Source organism: Cimex lectularius, unplaced genomic scaffold (assembly GCF_000648675.2).
Source record: "Cimex lectularius strain Harlan isolate CLEC.00 unplaced genomic scaffold, Clec_2.1 scaffold382, whole genome shotgun sequence".
Classification (NCBI taxonomy): domain Eukaryota; kingdom Metazoa; phylum Arthropoda; class Insecta; order Hemiptera; family Cimicidae; genus Cimex; species Cimex lectularius.
The window spans coordinates 172,946-192,062 of NW_019394216.1; the positions used below are offsets into that span (position 1 = coordinate 172,946).

The following is a 19,117-nucleotide window of genomic DNA, read 5'->3' on the forward strand; positions in this document are numbered from 1 at the left end:
CGTTGACACCGTGTATATATTTTGTATATTCCAGAATTTTCCTTTAATCACTTTTGGTGTTCTTTGTTCTTATATAATGCAGATCATAAAACTGTTTATGTGAAAACAGAAAAGCAAGAGAAGTTCCAGAAGTGTTGAGTATTGAAATTAGAGAAGTAGGTATTGCCATTTTATTGTACCTTATTTTTACCGTTTACTGCATCATATAATTTGATGTTTGGTCGTGATCGCCTCACATCACAGCTTATAATAATAACCAACAAAAATTTATTAGCACGTCAAGACGAAGCGTCCTAAGACCCGACGTTCGAAAATGTTACAGGCTAAACACGATTTATTGTCAGATTGACGATGGATAATCCAGCGTAAGTATATCGTAAAATAAGTGTGTAGTAGCGTAGCCGAGCGACGCCAGGACTCCAGAAGCCCACCAGATGGCGTTAGGAAGGGGGTCAGTGCCGGACGGACCCTCCTGGAATGCCGTTCAGTTCACTTTAGTGCTCGAAGCTGCCATTGCCGGGGACGCTCCTCACCAACGGCCACCACCTGTTGTGTCTTGTGATGTAAAGTGTTCCTTGCTGTTCCGTGAGATTGAATTGCCCTATCCTCATCCCGTCTCTACAAACTCTTCAAAAGGTCAGGATTTGTGCCGACACAGTAAGCAGGATACCATCTACCGCAGAAAGAGCTACAAAAACAGAAAAAAATTAATACGTGAGTGAATTTTTTTTTAGAATAAACATTTTTGCATTAAAAATTGCAGATTTTTTTTTTTTTGAACGGAGCGGAATTCTATAATTACCAATCCAAGTCGGTCGGGTGAAAGGTACCAGTGGATAGTGGAAAAATGCGTTCGTCTTTCGAAAAAAACATTGTGGTTAGTGGTAAGGGGCCGGTGACCAGGGAATCGCAGGAGTCGCATAGCGGTTCGTACAGGTACATCGACAAGCTTCTGGAGGGTCAAATGCGTCAAACTTGGCTAACATTTATTAGGCTAACAATCATAAGCTTGCTTTTAAGCACTAACAAAACGGGGCGAAAAAACGAGAAAGCACGTGCAACCTGTTGAAAACAGTCCACTGATATGGTGCCAACTCAAAACGAGTCAAATTTGAAAATAAATAAATGTAAAATATTTTAAGTTTTTTCTTTTTCTTGGGTGTCTCTATTTTATTTTTTTGTTTGAGCTTTTTTACTTTTTATTTATTTAGTTTTTAAATGTATAATTGTGTTATATAAACGTTGGAAAAATCATATTTTCAAAAATAGCTTCATTCTGTAGTACATACTGCAGTGTTTCATTAGTTGCTATAATTTTAAAGCCCTGATTTATATTTAATCATCAAACGATTCAACAAGCTACTGCAGTTATTCTCAATTAAAAAACAGCCGAATATCAGGGACAAAAAGTTCATCACAAGTTCGTTTTAATAAATTATGAAGAACAATTTCACTTGAAGGTTTAAAACCTTAGAGCCAAATCATAAGCACAGAGGACAGATTAAACACCAAAATCTAACGATTTGTCATATGCAGAATTTTGTTTTTTAGTATTTCGTCCCTTTTGGTATAAATCCCGCCAATAGACCAAACCCTCCTTAGAAGTGAGACGTAAAATTCTACTTGTTTCATTAATAAAATTTTGTAAAAGTCAAATTGGATGTTTTCATTAAAAAAAGTTTTCGTAAAAAAAAAGAAAACTTTGTACTGCAATATATTTGTACTATGCTGAAATAAAATTTAGTAAGTGTAGTAAAATAGAAGCCATCGGAGTTTTTTTGGTTTTTTCCATAAACCTTACGAACATAAATTTCACTGAACTACGAAGAGTAAGATTGGACGAAATGTAAAATTTGTTGATATTCGTGTAAACATTTTGCCTCAGGGTGACATATACGTGGTAACAAAAATATTTTATACTTTTATTATCAATTATTTTCTCAGCAATAAGGAAAAATATAGAAGAATTATCTTTGTAAAACATTTGCCAATGTTTCCACAAAAAATAGATTAATTCTTGTAATTTGTATTGTCGATAAGTCGAATTCTGATAGAATAAGCCAGACATCCGACCCAATAAGTGCCATTCGACCTCAAATGTCGAGGGAAATCGTGTTGATGATGATTCCAGGAAACAATAATGGAAGAAATTTTGAATCAATTATTAATATGATGTGTATATGTCAGAAAATAAGGGGCTGAAAAGAGAACATATTCAAACTTGCATACATGCAGGTACTTAAGTAGCAGTCAAGTACGTAAGTGACACGGTTTAATTTAACAAATCGGTTCTTGGTTTTTAAAAAAATAAAATTGATCACTTTTTGACACACAAAAACATGTTTATACTGATAAATTCAATCGTCATAATTTATATCAGTCAATGATCAATTATTATGACACTTTAACACTTATCATTGATGTTTTTATTGCATTTTTATCCACAAATACTCTAGATCACAGTATGATATTGATGAAAAAGCAAATTTGGTTGTTACTGCCAAGCTTTCGACAAAATTTAAGGTCATCAGGGCAAAACATTTTAAGTTCTTGGAAATCTTGGGATCGAGTCGATCTTCAAGAAATTTTCAATCGTCTGTGAAAAAACTTAATTATGTCGATCTGTAGTCCTATTTAAGTTTGCTTTGCACTGATGAAGACCTTAAAATAGGTCGAAAGCTTGGCAGTAATAACCGAATTTGTTTTTTCATCAATACCATACCTGATCCAGAGTATTCGTGAGTAGAAAAGGGGTCGATACATCTAACACTAATTTTTAAAAAAAAATATTCTGTACTTTTTATTTCGATAAAAATGTCACGATAGATCAAGAAACAAGGCATCGTTATTTCCATCATGTTTATCTTATTTTGATGAGTAGTTGGCGAGAATTAAAGGAAGTATATTTCGGGGGTGATTGGGTGTCCTCCAAAACACATTTTGACAGTTTTTTTTACAAATGTCATATTCCGTATAATAAAGAATTATATTAGAAAAATAATGAGTATGTATGCTTTGTAAGAATGTTCTGGTCTAAGCCCCGGGGGGGGGGTTTCTAAATGCCAATTGTGATGAAACTATGTTTAAAGATAAGAATATAAATATTCAATAATTTTTGCCCAATTAAAAATTGATTATTTGGCAATCTATTTAATTAAAGATGGTTTTGAGGACCTGTAACAAAAGGTGCCAGAGGTCCTCCACCATACATTTGAACAAAATTTTAACGAAATGAAATAATAAGAATTAAGATTTATTTATAAATTTCTTAGAATATTTCGTTGATTGCTTGTCCTAGACTCCTAGAGGATAAACCACAGGAGGAAGTCGACTCTATCTAAGGAAGTTGACTCTATCTTAGGATAAAATTATGAATAAAAATATCACATTTTTCAAGATTTTTCAATTTTTTTTAAAGATTTTGATTCGGTTAGTGTGATATTGAAAGATTAACGTTTTAAACCATTAACGTTAAAAACCATAACAAAGCAATTCTGATTTTGGGGACTAAGCCCAGAAGTATAATAATACTACACATTTGGACCAAATTTTGTTGAAATATGACAGATAAAATATTTCAATAATTGAACCAAGTTCCATATAATTCTGTTGTTTAATTAATGTGATATTAAATACTTCCAGTGAGAATTTTCGTGAAGTCGTAATTTTTATTTGAGCATATCTTCACACAAGGCAGGTCCACATAAAATACTCATTTGTTTAAATCAGTTCTGCTTTTCCGGACTGCATAACTTATAAAAAAAATTGTTAAGACAAAGAAGAAATATAAGGAATATATTCAGTCACATTTGGAGCCAAATGGGATTTCTGGGGGAAAACTAGAATAAAATGATATTGACAATTAAAAACCATAACTAAAATATTAAAATTATAATAAGACATGCTTCCTTCTCTGTACATGTTTATATATTTTGAGCGATTTAATATTCTAATTAACAATCCAATTTATGTGCTGATGAGGTTACTGATGATTTTAGAAAATTTTCTTTCGTCGTGTCATAAACGTATGTGTATATGCTTGGTACGCTAAGGACAGAGTGCAAATAAGCAATAGTAGGAAATGCATCCAATATTCTCGGATATTTTTTCTGTGCAATTTAGAGTTTTTCATGATTGGTTTAGCATGTATTTGACCAAACGGAGCAGGCGTAAGATGGAATGATTGTTATATAGAGAAGATAAATAAAATCATCGACTTTTACGTTATACTATATTTAGGGCGTCCTTTAGTGAATATAAGCCTGAGTGTTGTCAATATTGGGTTTAATTTTCCATTTGTTGAAATATTTAAAACATTTTTGTAGGTCTATTGATAAATGATTGGCGTTGGTGTCGATTTTAAACGAGAACATGAAAAAAAGCCGTGTCATCAGCATATCGTAAACATGTAGCTCACAACTTTAAATTGCTGATGTCATTAATATGATTAATATGGATGTTAACTAATATGGGGCCAATAAATGAGCCGGACATTTCACATTGTGACTTTTATTTATTTCGGTTATTACAGAATTTTCTAAATGGCCAAAACGTTGAAAGTGTTTTGATAGTTATTCAGAAATCATGAGATGCGGTCTGGTGTGATGTAGGTTTCAGAAAAACATTTTCTTTATCGTGCCAACGTTTCGATCTTTATTGAGATCATCTTCAGTGCTCAAAGTGTTTGTCTTCTGTGTAATGTGCCAATCTTGCACTCTCAACATTACATGCAAGAATGGCACAATTATACAGAAGACAAACACTTTGAGCCTGAAGATTAATGGTCACTAATCACCACACATGTTTTGATAGTGTTCAAACAGATGTTCAAAAGTTCTTGGATTCAAAAGATGGTCATTTTTATGCTAAAGGAATAGACATGCTGTCTGAACGTTGGCAAAATGGAATTCCAAATAATGGACAATACATCTCCGAATAGTTTAAAACGTGCCAGGTATAAACAAATAAAATTATATACTGTAATAAAAAGGCATGAGGACAACGCTTTCAGCTATTTTACTTAATTAGGTTAGCAAAGTGATCTTTACCAATATTGACAGTTTCCCAGATCAAAAAGTGCCCATACCTATTTAAATTAAAGTAATTGATTATAGCTTCCATTGATTATTATTAATTAATAACCGGATTAGAGTGAATGCGAGGTTTAAATAATTAACTGAATTATGAAGGGATTAAGAAATGTATAATATTACAAGGAAAGATACATAATTACATACATAAGTACAATACATAATTTTGACGATAAGTGGCATTAAAATTGCATTATCATCTCGCGTTTTCTAGAAATTTTTCGCTACGGTTTGTTTGAAAATCGGCCCCTTTGTATAAATTGACTGGAATTTACGAGACTGTATACTATAACGAAACAATTAACGGTCTCCACGATTAATTTATATTGGCAGTTAACCGATGTAATCGCTCAACGGTTGATTGATCCCGAGAAGCGTTGATGCGGTGAAAGATCGTGTAGAAATTTATGAACGATTTACGTAAGAACCTGCTTCTGTTTTAAATTGAGCATAAAATGTAATATAATTTGGAAACATTTTCTCCTCCTAGGCTACGGGGATCTAAAGTTGAAGCTAGGTTTAACATCATAAAACATCACTAAGAAATGGAATTTAACGTCAGGGGAAAGTATAATCATTAGATTGTTGTATTTTTGCTTATAAGTAATTTTCTACTGTTTATTGAGATTTAGTGTGTGGTGATTAGTGACCGTTAGTCGATGATTATTCAGAAATCGTGAGATGCGGTCTGGTGTGATGTAGGTTTCAGAAAAACATTTTATTTATCGTGCCAACGTTTCGATCTTTATTGAGATCATCTTCAGGGCCTGGGATTTACAAACATCGTTTAAATTTTACAAAACCATGTAGGATGTGGAAAAAAATGAATTTATACAATGCAAAAAAATATTTTTCATGTGTGGTGATTAGTTAATCAATAATTAATAATTTTGCATTGTATAAATTCACTTTTCCGCATCTCCCGATTTCTGAATAAATGTTTTTTTTATTCAATCAAACACTTTGGGTGAGTAGAAATACTTCGATTGGATATAAAAAAATATTTTTTTTGCATTGTATAAATTCACTTTTTATCCACATCCTACATATTTTTTGTTAAATTTAAACAATTTTTGTAAATCCCAGGCCCTGAAGATGATCTCAATAAAGATCGAAACTTGGCACGATAAAGAAAATGTTTTTCTGAAACTTACATCACACCAGACCGCATCTCACGATTTCTGAATAATTTAGATTTAGTGTTATTTGTGAAACACCATGATCAGTTATTTTTCTTGTAAATTCTGACAGTGGCTATAAAAAACTAATTAATAATTATAGGTTATAGATTATTACAGTATCTAGTAAAAATTATATCGGTTTTATCAGCCAAGATTTTTTTTTGTCTTGGTCGGCGGATGCGGGCAATAAACCAATTGTGGAGGCGTCATCTCATCACCCACCATGTCAATTAACGTTTATTTTCAATTACACTTTTGTTGATCAAGTCATAAAGAAAAAGGTCAAAAAATTAACCACGGATTCCATAAAAACCTAAATGTAATATCCAGTAATATTGTAAACATTTCAAAATGTACGAAAATCCCGAAAGGTATTTGGAAGCTTTTGTCACTCTCTTTCCAGTATCAGCTTGGGAAAAAATTGAAAGTCGAAGTTTCTTCGCATCGGGTGCTGAAAAGCTCTCCTTTGGTCTGACTGTCGTCTAGACGTCATGGTTCTATGCGATGCAAAGTAGGCCGGAGATATACTTCAACGATTTTCTCTTCTGATGAATTTTTACTTCAACGTGTTACGAGAAAATGATCTTCTGGAATGAAAGGAAGTTGGTGTATATGAAGATCTGTAATGGTCTCGCTTGGTGAGCCGTTATCCCTGGAGGATCTTGTTGCAATACAAATTTCGTAAAAATTGGTTTAAATGATGAAAATAATTCAAAAAACAGTGTAAATTTCAAAACTGGTTCAAAGGTTCTTTAACAAGAAACATTTGCCTGTTTTTGGTATTCGTGAGTCGAAAGTCTACTAGTTCTTTTTTGCCTTAACTAAAAATAATTTGTACTTAAACTAACAATAATAACTAGGTAGCATAAAACAACAACCTTCAGATATTTTTATTTAGTAATAATTAAAAGATGAAGTGCATTAATTAGCCCAACGAATAACCTAAACAATTAGTAAAACTAATAAAAAATAATGATGTTATATTTGGATATAAGGAACCTGTTTTTAGTATTTTTCGTTAAAAATTCATTACTTATATTGGCTCAATTTAATTATTCTTTTTATGGAAGGTCTTGGTTGAGGTGAAAAAGTTAGTGCCACGAACGGGATTCGAACCCACGACCTTCGGCGCAATACGCCGCTGCTCTAACCACTTGAGCTATCTTCTTGCGCCGAAGGTCGTGGGTTCGAATCCCGTTCGTGGCACTAACTTTTTCACCTCAACCAAGATCCAAGACCTTACATAATAAGATATAGCGTTCTTTCAATTTTTTCAATTAATTCTAAATTCCGACTAAGTATTTTAAGTGATTTAAGTATGGTGAACCGGCACTGTGTCCGTCTATACTCGTGGTTTTCGACGTCCTCAGACGTCAGCGTTTTGCCATCTTCAGTGTGTCTCTCAGTGAAAATACCGATACACGTCTGATCAGTGAGGATCAAAGCAAACAGCAACAAATGTCAGATTAATCACCTCAAAGACAACTGAAGACATCTGACAAGTTAATAATTGTGTTATTATTTCCTAAAATATGCCAATTGACTGTAAGTACACTTATAAAATTATTATTCAGAAATCGTGAGATGCGGTCTGGTGTGATGTAGGTTTCAGAAAAACATTTTCTTAATCGTGCCAACGTTTCGATCTTTATTGAGATCATCTTCAGGGCTCAAAGTGTTTGTCTTCTGTATAATTCTGCCATTCCTGCGTGTTGTTGAGAGTGCCCGAGGAATAAAATAAAATAATAAAAAAAAAAAGTTAAATTTCACTTCAGAGTCGCTGAAGTAGACTAAGAAGATTGACATAGAATGGAAAAATGTTTTATTGCTGGTATATGTTATTATGTTCAATGTGTATTTTTATCCAGAAGCATGGGTTGACTTAATTTTAACCAGCTGTAACTTATAATTAGATGTCGTGAAGGAATAATTAGGCAGATCCGCTAAGAAGCGCGGTTTAATTGTTTGTTCCAAAGCGAAAATAAAATAATTACTTTTATCTTGGGATTTTTTTTTTTTTGTTAACAATATTGCAGCATTGAATTTAACTATTAGTTCCTGGCCGTGAATATCAAGGGTGAGCTGCCAGGGAAAAACTCATTGTTTACCAGGGTTTTGTGAAATGATTGCCTTTTTAATATTGATTAATGTTATGAATTCATTGATTTTATTTTTTCTCCACGATTTCTCCCATAATCCAGCACACCAATTCTTTTCTAAATTGTGTAATAGTTCGAAATTGTTTTTAAAAAATTAATTATCCGCTTTATTTTCTGCCTTCGAGCTGGCCGTTTCAGGTCGGACGGAAGCAAACCGTGCACTTTCCATTTCAGCAAACATGGCTATGGCTATGTAAACGTTCCCGTCAGATTTTTTTCCCTCGACGATTTTACCAATTAATTAGTCATGTTTGAACCGAAGGATTTTGCCGTAACTCTCCTGATTTACGATCAGTAGGCGATTTTTGATCGATCAGTCTTCATTAATGAAGTTAAATCCGTCAATGATCCTTGAAAATACATAACATTTAGTTTAATACAACTGCACATAAAAATCTAAAACTCTAGTCAAACCGATTTTGGATGAAACCATGTTAAAAATTATAAATGAAACATGATTTTTTAAACCGAACTTCTGAAGTTTATTCCGCTACAGAAATAAAAAAAGCTAGATTGCCGACGGATTCGTATTACGGCGAATTTTCCTAACTTCCTCTGCTTTAACTTCCTTTTTTTAAGTCCATGAATGAGGCCTCGTTAATCACATTCATTGAAATGTTCGCTCTGATTAGCACGGTTGCACATCCTAATTTAAAGTTGCTTTTTTTTTAGCAAAAGTTGCTTTTAAATTAATTAAAATAATAATTAACCATAAAACATTTTATTATTCCTTTCATCTTTTCCGTCTTGAGTTTTAAATTTGGGGAAAATTTGATTTAACACGCTCGCACTCATTTGCACCCTCACTAGCTCTCACGTTCTCACTCACAACCTCATCTCACTTTCACAGACATTCATTCAGCCGTACACAAACTATTCCACTGACAGCTTAGATACACTCGAGCTCGCATTCAAAAACAAACAGACTTACGCATACACAACAATATCACATACTCGCAAACACTCAATCACACAATATTTTCATTTAATCACTCTCACGACAGCAATCAAGCACATATATTTACACACATACACACAACTTACACATGCAAACAAAAGTAATACACATACACAGGTTTTATAATCAGGCCGAACAATTGGCAATAGAACGGGTGGAGCACGACGTCGTGCCATCGCCATCAGGCGCTGATATAGAAAATAAGATCTTGCGGAGAGTGGTGCGTTTTCACATGAATTCATTTTCGTTGGTTAGATCGCATGTTGGGATATCGAGAAATGAACTCGCGGATCGGTGGCTATGACTGCTTCCTGATGACTGCTTCCTGATGATTTGTATATAGATACTTTATTTACAAAATGAAAAAAAAAAAATTTAGAGTTAAAAATAAAAAACAGTATTATTATGGCATGGTATTAAAACCGTCAGCCAGAGTTCGGAGTACATTACTATCCCAAGAATATTGGGCTGAAATGACCTAGATGTCGGAAGCCCCAGCAAAAAAAAAATATGCATAATTATATAATTATAAGAAAAGGAGAATTTAAAATATCAACTTCAGAGGTTACAATTATTTACAGGATTTTCAAATTACAAGGTTGAATTGCGATAAACTTAGGAAACAATAAAAATGACACTTCAAAGAACAAAAGGATTCTAACTTACAAAGGGTCCCCCACAGGCCAACAGAATTCGCATTTAGAAGCCCACAAACTAGAAATTATATGTATTAAGACAAACAGAACAAAATAAAAAAACAAAAGACAAACAAAAAAGAAACAAAATAAGACGAACAGAATATTAATCCCCTACATTCCAATGTATTCATATCTGTAAAACCAGGCTTTCCGAGCAAAATCAACAAGACCTCGGCAATCGGAGCCGTTCAGAAGGGCTATGAGCTCTTCCCTCGTCAGAAAACCCTTACCCACGTACAGATACCTCAATTCGTTCAGGACCGAGCATCTAGCGAGAAAATGAAATGCAACCTCACGATCACCTTAGTTGCATAGAGAGCACAATGCAGTGGCAGGAGTACTCCCAACCCAAGGCCTGAAATTCAGGAACAACTCCCCTCGAATTTTAAACCACCAGCGGAAAAAAGAGACCGGGACATAATTTGCTGGAGTAGAAAAAACATTGCAAGGAGTTAGGGAATGATTCAACTCCTTGTAGAGTTGGAATCTATTTGAGTCCACGGCACGAGAAATACAACTCTCCCGATGACGAGCCCCCATAACATGAAGAAGATTGGAAAACATTTCAGACCACGCTGCAAAATTATCCAAAGAGAACCGAGCCACATTATACCTCTCCGCAAGAGAATTCCAGGATCTGAACCAGGATATGTTACCCTTAATAACTTCAAGTGATGAAATTTTTGCCCGGCGAGAATCAGGAGCTTGACGCGATTTCAAAATAAACTTAAAATGTAACCTTAAAGAATAAATAAACAACAGTTCTATGCCAGTCTCAATATACAACATATAATTAGGAGTTGATGATGGCAGGTCAAACAACTTACGAACAAAAAAACGCTGAACTTTTTCTATCTCTTCATATTCGCGATAGCCCCAAACATGACCTGCATAGCTAAGAATTGCTCGACAAACGGCTGTGAAAATTTGATATTTACTTTTTATTGGTACAAGGTGATGATTTGTCACTCCTACACCTGGGTTCTTTAGCCACAGTCAAGAAGGCGATGGGTGAGCGCAGCCTGGAGGTGTGAGAGGACTTGACAATAACACCGTACATGGCCTACAAACGAAGAAATTTTCCAAAACTGACCCCTCTCGCTTTCGGATGCAACATGCACTTAAAAATGGATTATAGGCTGACGCAAATTCTGCCGGGCTTGGCAGAACGGCAAATTACTTGTAACGTTTCTCCATCATTAACAGTCCTGCTTGCTCATGCAGTCCAGCAGAACCCCAAACAGTGGACGATTTGCGACTGGAGTGTGAAGGTTACAATGACCTCTGGCAAATACTCTGTGACCGAAGAGCCTGTCGTGGTTTGTTAAATTAATGAATGCTATTTTTATTTTACCATACATTAAAAACTTATCATTCACGTATTGGAAATCTGTTTTGTTTTGCAATTGAGTTTGATTACTTTCAACTGAAACACTCACACACACCCACGCGCGTATTTTCACAAAAAATTTTCAAATGGATTTATTAACGTTTTTAGTCAGATTGTACAAATATATGTCATTCGAAAAATAAGATTTACCTGGTTTTGAAGCTTTGACCGTAGGTTTTAATAAAAAGGGCATATTATTCATGGTGGATTTTTTATTCGTTATGAGATTACCACAGATTTCATGATGCTTCTTTTTTAGGTTTGCTTTGGAACAATCGTTGATTCTTGTTATAAGACGTCTTTTGAATTTTTACACATTCGTAAGGTTTTTTCAGTTGTCCCCCCTGTTTATAATACGACACCTGCCTTCTCTAGGAATACTTTAATGACGTGGCTCACTCCAGAAATAATTTTGACTTTTCCCCCTTCTATTTTCTCCTGGAGAGGAAACATGTGCGGTACATGTGCGATCGGTGACTCGTGCCTACCCCTCAGATTTATATTCTTCCGTGTTCACCTCGTCGTCTGTCCCGCGCCAGTGTAGAGAATGGCGACGTTCACCAAACGGAGGGTCGCCTACGTCGGCTTCTCGTCATACTCGGCGGTCGCAGGTTTCGACGGAGTTTTCACGACGAGGAAAAATTGGGTTTGTACTTTTTTGAATCTCCAACTAAACCCGTTTGTCCATTTTGCGGCCTAAACGCTTACCTGGAAGAAACAGCCGGGGCCCCCTGGTCGACATGTGAAGCACACATGTGCTAAGCCGGCTTTTCGTACAACAAACGTTAAAATATATATTTTTTATAACATTTAACCTATGATTACATATGTATATCGCTTAAGCAAGATTTGTTGCATTTTAGACGACGCAAAAACAAAATATAAAATTTATGATGTAAGGATAAAGTTTCAGAATCTAGGAACACTTATTTTATGGGCAATAATTTTCATTTAATTTGCCATAGTCACAGAAACACACCTCAAGTTTTCTTGTGGCTTTCCTTCTGGTTCCCTTTCTTTCTTTTTTCTTTTTTGACTGTCTTCTCTCTCTCTCTCTCTCTTTTCTCTCGGTCTAAATTGTATATTTATAAAAAATGCCAAAATGTAGAACAGAAACGTGCTATAATTCATTTGTTTACTAAAGTATACAACTTTTTACAAAAATTTACCTAAAAGACACATAAAATTAAATAAAACTATATCCAGTTTAAAAAAATTAAAAAAGCACTATTTAAAAACATTACAAATTAAGATTTTTGATAAAATTAATAATGTGTTAAAATAAACGGTTTAAAATAAGTTTAAATTTCTGTTTCATTTTTCGGACGTTATTAAACACCGTATAATAACTAAATCATTGTATGGTCATTATATGTTTAAAAAAATGTATAATTTTAATTTTGTGTTTGTTTATTGTAATAAGTATAACAATTGTGTTTTAGGCGTACATTGTTATATAAAATAGTATCTAAATTATTTTCTTGTTAATTGTAAGAGGGATTGTTCGCGACCTTAATTTACCCGATTTTTAAATAAAACTATATACATTCATTCAATTATTCTCGCTTTCTCTCATTCTCTCTCCCTCTCTCTGTTTGTCTCTCTCTCTCACTCTCTCTCTGTCTCTCCCTCTGTCCCTCCCTCTCACTCTCTCTTTCTCTCTCTCTCTCTCTCTCTCTCTCACTCTCTCTCTCTCTCACTTTTTCTGTCTGTTTTCTGTTTGCCCCCTCTTTCACTTTCCCACACATACACACTCACACATAAATAAATATATTTACCAGGTCTTAGTATCACACAAAGCGTACAAACGTACAAACAAATCTAGAAATTAATGTAATATGCACGACTGATTGTCTTTTGAGGTTTTAAAATTTGCTCAAACTCAGAGACGCAATTTTCTACACTCTTCACTTGAAGAAACTTGTTATTATATAGATGTAAAATTAATTGTTAATTGTTGTTCGTACTCCCTTTTATTTTATCGATCTGTTTAATGTTTTATGACATGCCAATTGCATAACATTTGATGGATATAATTAAATAAAGTATAAGTAAAATAAAATAGTAATTTACATTATCTGTCTTTTCTATTTTTCTCAATTTTCCATTATTAACGTCTAATTAATACCATTTTTGTTGTACGATGGGTGAAAACGTAAAAGTAAAAGGAATGTTTCCACTAGAGCGGTTTTTGACGTTTCGGAATGTGTGAAAAGACTAACGTCTCATTGGTTTCATTGTTAAATTTATTTTACACATACCCAACCAAAATTTAGTAGTAAATATAATAAAAAATGGGAATATTATATTAAATTGGTTTGTAGAATTTATGAAAGCTTTGGACCAAGCGAACCTAGGAAATGTCTGGTTTAGAATGAATTGAATGATGGATTGTATCCCTTACCATTTTGTTAAATAAACATCTATTTTAAATTATACTGGGCGATCTATTATGGCAGACTGTGAATTTTAAGTTTATTGAGCTCGAACATTGTCCTACGTCACGTATCAAAACAACGCTCTTATTGACTTGTTTTCTGGCAATTAGATCTATACCAGACACGTGCGGTCGCATGAGCATATGGTACGTCTGCTCACCCTTATCTAACCACCGACGTCCGATTATCATCAGCCAATTTTCGCCGGAGACGATAGTACGACGCGTGCAGACTCGACTTCGACCTGTGACGAGTTTCGGATTTCCTTTTGCGACTCGTGCTGCACTTAAGCCTTTTTTGATTTTCCAACCATGTATAAAACGCTTAGAAACGTCCGTGGCACTTATCCTGATCTGTATCCCTAATACCCATGTGGTCTGGGAGGGGCTGGATTTAACCACATCCTTTAGGTGGTCGTTATCCAACTTCGTTTCTAGACTAACCTATAAACGGTCCTTTGGGTCACTGCACTTTCCCCCAAGGGGTCGAATTGCATTTTCGGCATGCCTTTCAGCTATTTTGTAAGTCCGGACTCTCAAAGGTCACACAATATGGATAATTAGTTTTGGCTCCATCTTTTTTTGTGCCTTTTCTCAAATTTAGCATTACAATTTTACATGCACATGTTCCTTAAAGATAAAATTATCACCATTAATTTACTGCGATAATTTAAAAATGTATATCGAATCTGGTGTATGGAATAAATGAACATGGTTTTTCTCTTTTTCTCTTTGTCTTTCTGTTTCTCTCTATTTATTTCTCTCTTACTCACTCTTTTCTATCTTTAGGTTTTCTATCATTCTCTGGCTATTTTCAGTTTGACTTTATCTTTCATTTTACTACCTCTCCTAGCGCACACTGTCTGTCGCACATTCTCACATTCATTTTTCACAACTTTACTCTATCTCCCTCCCTCCCTCTCTCTCTCGCTCACTCACTCACTCTCTTCTATCTTTAACTATTCTATCAATTTCTGACTGGTTTTAGTTTAAATCTATCTTTCATTTTATTACTTTCTCCTATGGACCACATATTCTCACATTCATACATTCATTTTACAAATTTTTACTCTGTCTGTCTGACTGTCTGTCTGTCTGTCTGTCTGTCTGTCTGTCTNAATATATATATGTATGTATCTTTCTTTCTATCTTATCCTATTTATCTATCTGTCTATTCATATATTTATATCTACCTCTGTATACCCCTCTCTACATGGAATTTCCAAGAGAAAAATCATAATTTGTGTAATATAAACCTAGAAACCAACTTTGTTTAGAAGCCAGTCCTTATAAAGCAGTATCAGCAATACGTTTTAGTATACGATGAAGCTACGGTCATCGTAAAGGAATTTGAAATGTTGACATCCGGCATCTTCTTATGGTGTTGTAAAATACCACGTTCAATATTTTTACAGATATTTCTAGGAAGGTTTTGGAAACTGTTTGTCGAAAGTCAAGATTTTTCTTTTTATAACTTTATGTAGGGAAATGACGAACCGTTCAAGTGTTAATAATTCGATTAGTCGGAGGAAGTTTAGCAGTTAAGTCACGGGGTAAATCTTATCGCTTCCAGCCGTCAATGATTTACAGCGTCGTGGAGGAAATGTATAAGAGGAATAAAAGGAAAAGGGGAGGTGGCAGAGGTTTATAGGTTGAGTTCTTTTTTCCCCCTTGTCGTAAAACACCCTAAAAACCGGGTGTAGTGTTTAGCCCGGAGTTGACCCGTTGTTTATGGCCCTTTTGGAACGTTTCAAAGGAAGGATTCGACTTTATCCCATGTTTATATCGTTTAAATTCATTTTCAATTCAAGAAACTTTTCGGTTTTAAGGCCTCTGATCTGATCTTCTAAAACGCAAGAAAAATAATGCTTGCAGAGGAAACTTTGAACAGTACATGAAAAAGGAATTTAAACAAATAGGTATAATTTTTTGTTGTTGGAAAATCAATATATATATACACAAATACACTGCCCGTCAAAAAAAGTTGGAAATTGGGCAAAGTAGAAGGTAACCGGCTTCCCAAAATTTCCTATCTATTGCTAGACGATTTCCTGGTTCCTCTTTGAATTGGCTTCCAATTTGAAGTTTTCGTAAAAAGTGCAAAAAGTAACATGCTCCCGAATTTTTGAATTTACTGATGAATGACTGAAGCTAGGAAAACATTTCAACAAAGTCATCTTATTCAGCGTAAATTTTTTTTAAAAATGAGACCTAGTGGTCTGTGACTTAAAAGGCTGAGAAAATATGCATTTGCAAAGTAGGCCATTTTTTCCTGCAAAAACCAGGTGGTCGATTTTTTTTTTATGGACAGTGTGTATATATATTTTTTTTTCGAAATAAACTCTGATTTTTAAGATTTGCCCTAATTAATTAATTTTTAATAGGTCTAAGTTAGAAACCTCATTTTTGTCATTGAAATGGTTAAAACGTTGTTTTGAATTAATGCATATTCACTTCTTTCGATTCAAAAATGTGGTTGTTTTCATTCGAATTTTAAATAATCAGTTTTTGTCATGAATTAAAATTAATTAATTTCTACAAGCGTCATTACATTTTATGTTAAATTCGCAATTTTATGTTAAATGCACTATCAAATTAATTAATTAATTTTACTCAAAAATGTCAATCTATTGATTGGAATTACATGAAGTAAGATTTTATGTATAATTAACTTAGTTATATTAAATTAAAACCATTCAAACTGCCATAATGTAAGTAGTTGGTTTTAAATTGCAAAAGCCCTTTTTCAATTTAGGATTTCGTGAAATTTTTTACTTAATATCTTTTTACTATTTACAATCTCTCAAACGTTGTTTTAATAGGCTTTTTAATGTTGGCTCCTGAAATAGGCTTTTGTGAACTGTAATTACTTGATCAATTAAAAAAAATAAATTATACTATATTGCTTTTGTTTGGGCTTTTATTACTTCCAACGATGCACTAAGAATACCGTCATTTTATTTTATATTTTTATATTGTTTTGTTGTTTAGTTTCACGCATCTTACTCTCTCTCTCTCTCTCTCTCTCTCTCTCTCTCTCTCTCTCTCTCTCTCCACACACGCACACACACACACACACACAAACACAAACACAAACACACACACACACACAAATGTATATATGTATCTTTGTATCCTATTTATCTATCTATCTATTCATATAACTATATCTACCTCTGAATCCCTCTCTCTGCATTGAATTTCCAAGAGAAAAATCATAATTTATTTAATTTAAACCAAGAAACTAACTTTGTGTAGAAGCCAGTCAGTTTGTTTTGTTCTTTGTTTAGTTTGTTCTTGCTCCACCTGTTTTATAGGTAATGCAATTTCTCCATTATTTCACATGATTGTTTTATATTATGTTAATATATTGGATTTGTTTCATATTTTCGTATTGTAGTCGGTTTTGAGCTGTTTATTTTTTATAACAGAGTTGTTGCTTATGTGTATAAGTTGTTTCTTGTATTTTTTGAATAAATCTCATTCGTATTTGAGTGTTTATAATTTGGCTATTGCGAGCTCGTAAAAATACACGTAAATTGCTTTTAAGGTTATGGTCAAATTTTCACGGTATAGTAAAATGTTAGTCCGAAGCCTTAAGCGCGCCATTTGATACTTGTACTGTTGAATTTATAGCTGCAACTTTCATGTTTTATTTTATTGGAAATTTGAAACTAATAGGGGGAGGTGATTTTACAATAATAATAAAAAAGAAAAAAGAAAAAGGAAAAGACAGAAAAGAAAACGAAAAAGGTTTACCCTTGGGTATCAATTTGTTTTCTGCCTTTCTCGTCTTCAAACCTCGCTAAACAGCTTTGCTTTCATTCAAGGCCGGGTTTTGTATTCGAAATAGACTCGGATCACGCCAGTTAATTAGTATTGGTATTAGGCGTACCAAAGGAATCGTGGAAAGTCAAGAGATTAACGGACCTGGAGCCAAGGTAAAGTTACCGTTATATTTGAACTAGGTGTACCCAGGCTTGGAATTCCTCCATCCGTGTCTCTGTATTTCCTTCTCGCCTTTTGTATTTGATATTTCTGCTCGCGGGGCTTGGTATGCCTTCAACCGGTCCTCCCCACTATAATCCGTCCTCCTCTCTTCACCTTAGCCGTGGACCCGGTCGAAAAAACCAGTCTTCTATGCCCATTATTAAAAATTAAATAAAAACAGAATAACGTGGAACCTGAAAAAGTCCTCGGCTCTCCAGGCTTGAGGCTACGTTCCACTTGGGGAAGAGTGCATTTCCGTAACACCTCCGCAAGTTTGGAAACCCAGTTTCATACTGGCATATTTTCCGTTTAAATCTTCCGACCAAGTCGTATTGACTACAGTGGCAACAACAACAACAACAACGACTATGAAAACAACAATACTAACAAACATTTTTGAATCTAAATTAATATTTTATAAAATTTGCACAATTTATAAAATAAAATAAAATAATATGAAATTTAAATGAATATTTAATTATTACATTTCAAAATCATTAAAAACTGGCTGTGGCTAAATAGCTGATGCCAAAAAAAAAATCATCTCTCAGTCACATACACAACGAAGAAGGCAAAATGTTTTAGAAGAAAATAACTATACAGGTAGTAGAAATATCAGATAAAATGAAGTTGAAAAATTTTGAAATTACTTGAATCTACGAAAAAAATTGAATTTAGATTGTTTTCTAGACTTGCAATTTTTCAATTCTGAGAAACCCATATTACAGAAATTATAATATTTGAGAACAACGACGGCATCATCTACAATCAAAAGAGATCGATCATCTCTTCATCAATACTTTTTTACTACATATAACAAAATTAGTAATGCCAGTTTTCTTCAGGATAGATTAAAATAGATTTTAGAAAGGAGACATAACCCATCTTAAACGGAAAATACGATTATTTACCTGAGCGTTCACATCACCTCCACAAGTCTGTAAACTCTAAAAAATTTTGTTCAACGCTAAAACAACGACAATGACGACAACAGCAACAACAGCAGCAACCACAACAACGACAACGACTATGAAAACAACAATACTAACAAACATTTTTGAATCTAAATTAATATTTTAGACTTATATATAAATATTATGCAGGGTGGGCGACCAAGGCCCGAGGGGTTAAATGCCTGGGTAGACTCGTACCCCATCCCTAAAAGGTCCGGGACTTGGTCGGCTCAAGTGTCCTGCATAAACCTCTTGGACCTG

The 19,117-nt window shown here is 34.0% G+C and overlaps 1 protein-coding gene across 2 annotated transcripts in view; it reads left to right on the forward strand.

The window, feature by feature from the left end:
- Positions 1-362: 362 nt before the first annotated feature.
- LOC106673231 (alpha-actinin-1-like) overlaps positions 363-19,117 on the forward strand; it is a 122,540-nt gene continuing 103,785 nt past the window's right edge. The window contains exon 1 of one of the 2 annotated variants that reach the window (XM_024230225.1): positions 363-714. Coding sequence is in view for 1 of the 2 variants with exons in the window: in XM_024230224.1 (XP_024085992.1) it covers positions 12,024-12,122 (99 nt within the window). In the remaining variant the exon portion in view is untranslated. Of the gene's footprint in view, positions 715-11,675; positions 12,123-19,117 lie in introns of those variants that run through there. The other variant, XM_024230224.1, reaches the window with a different exon arrangement.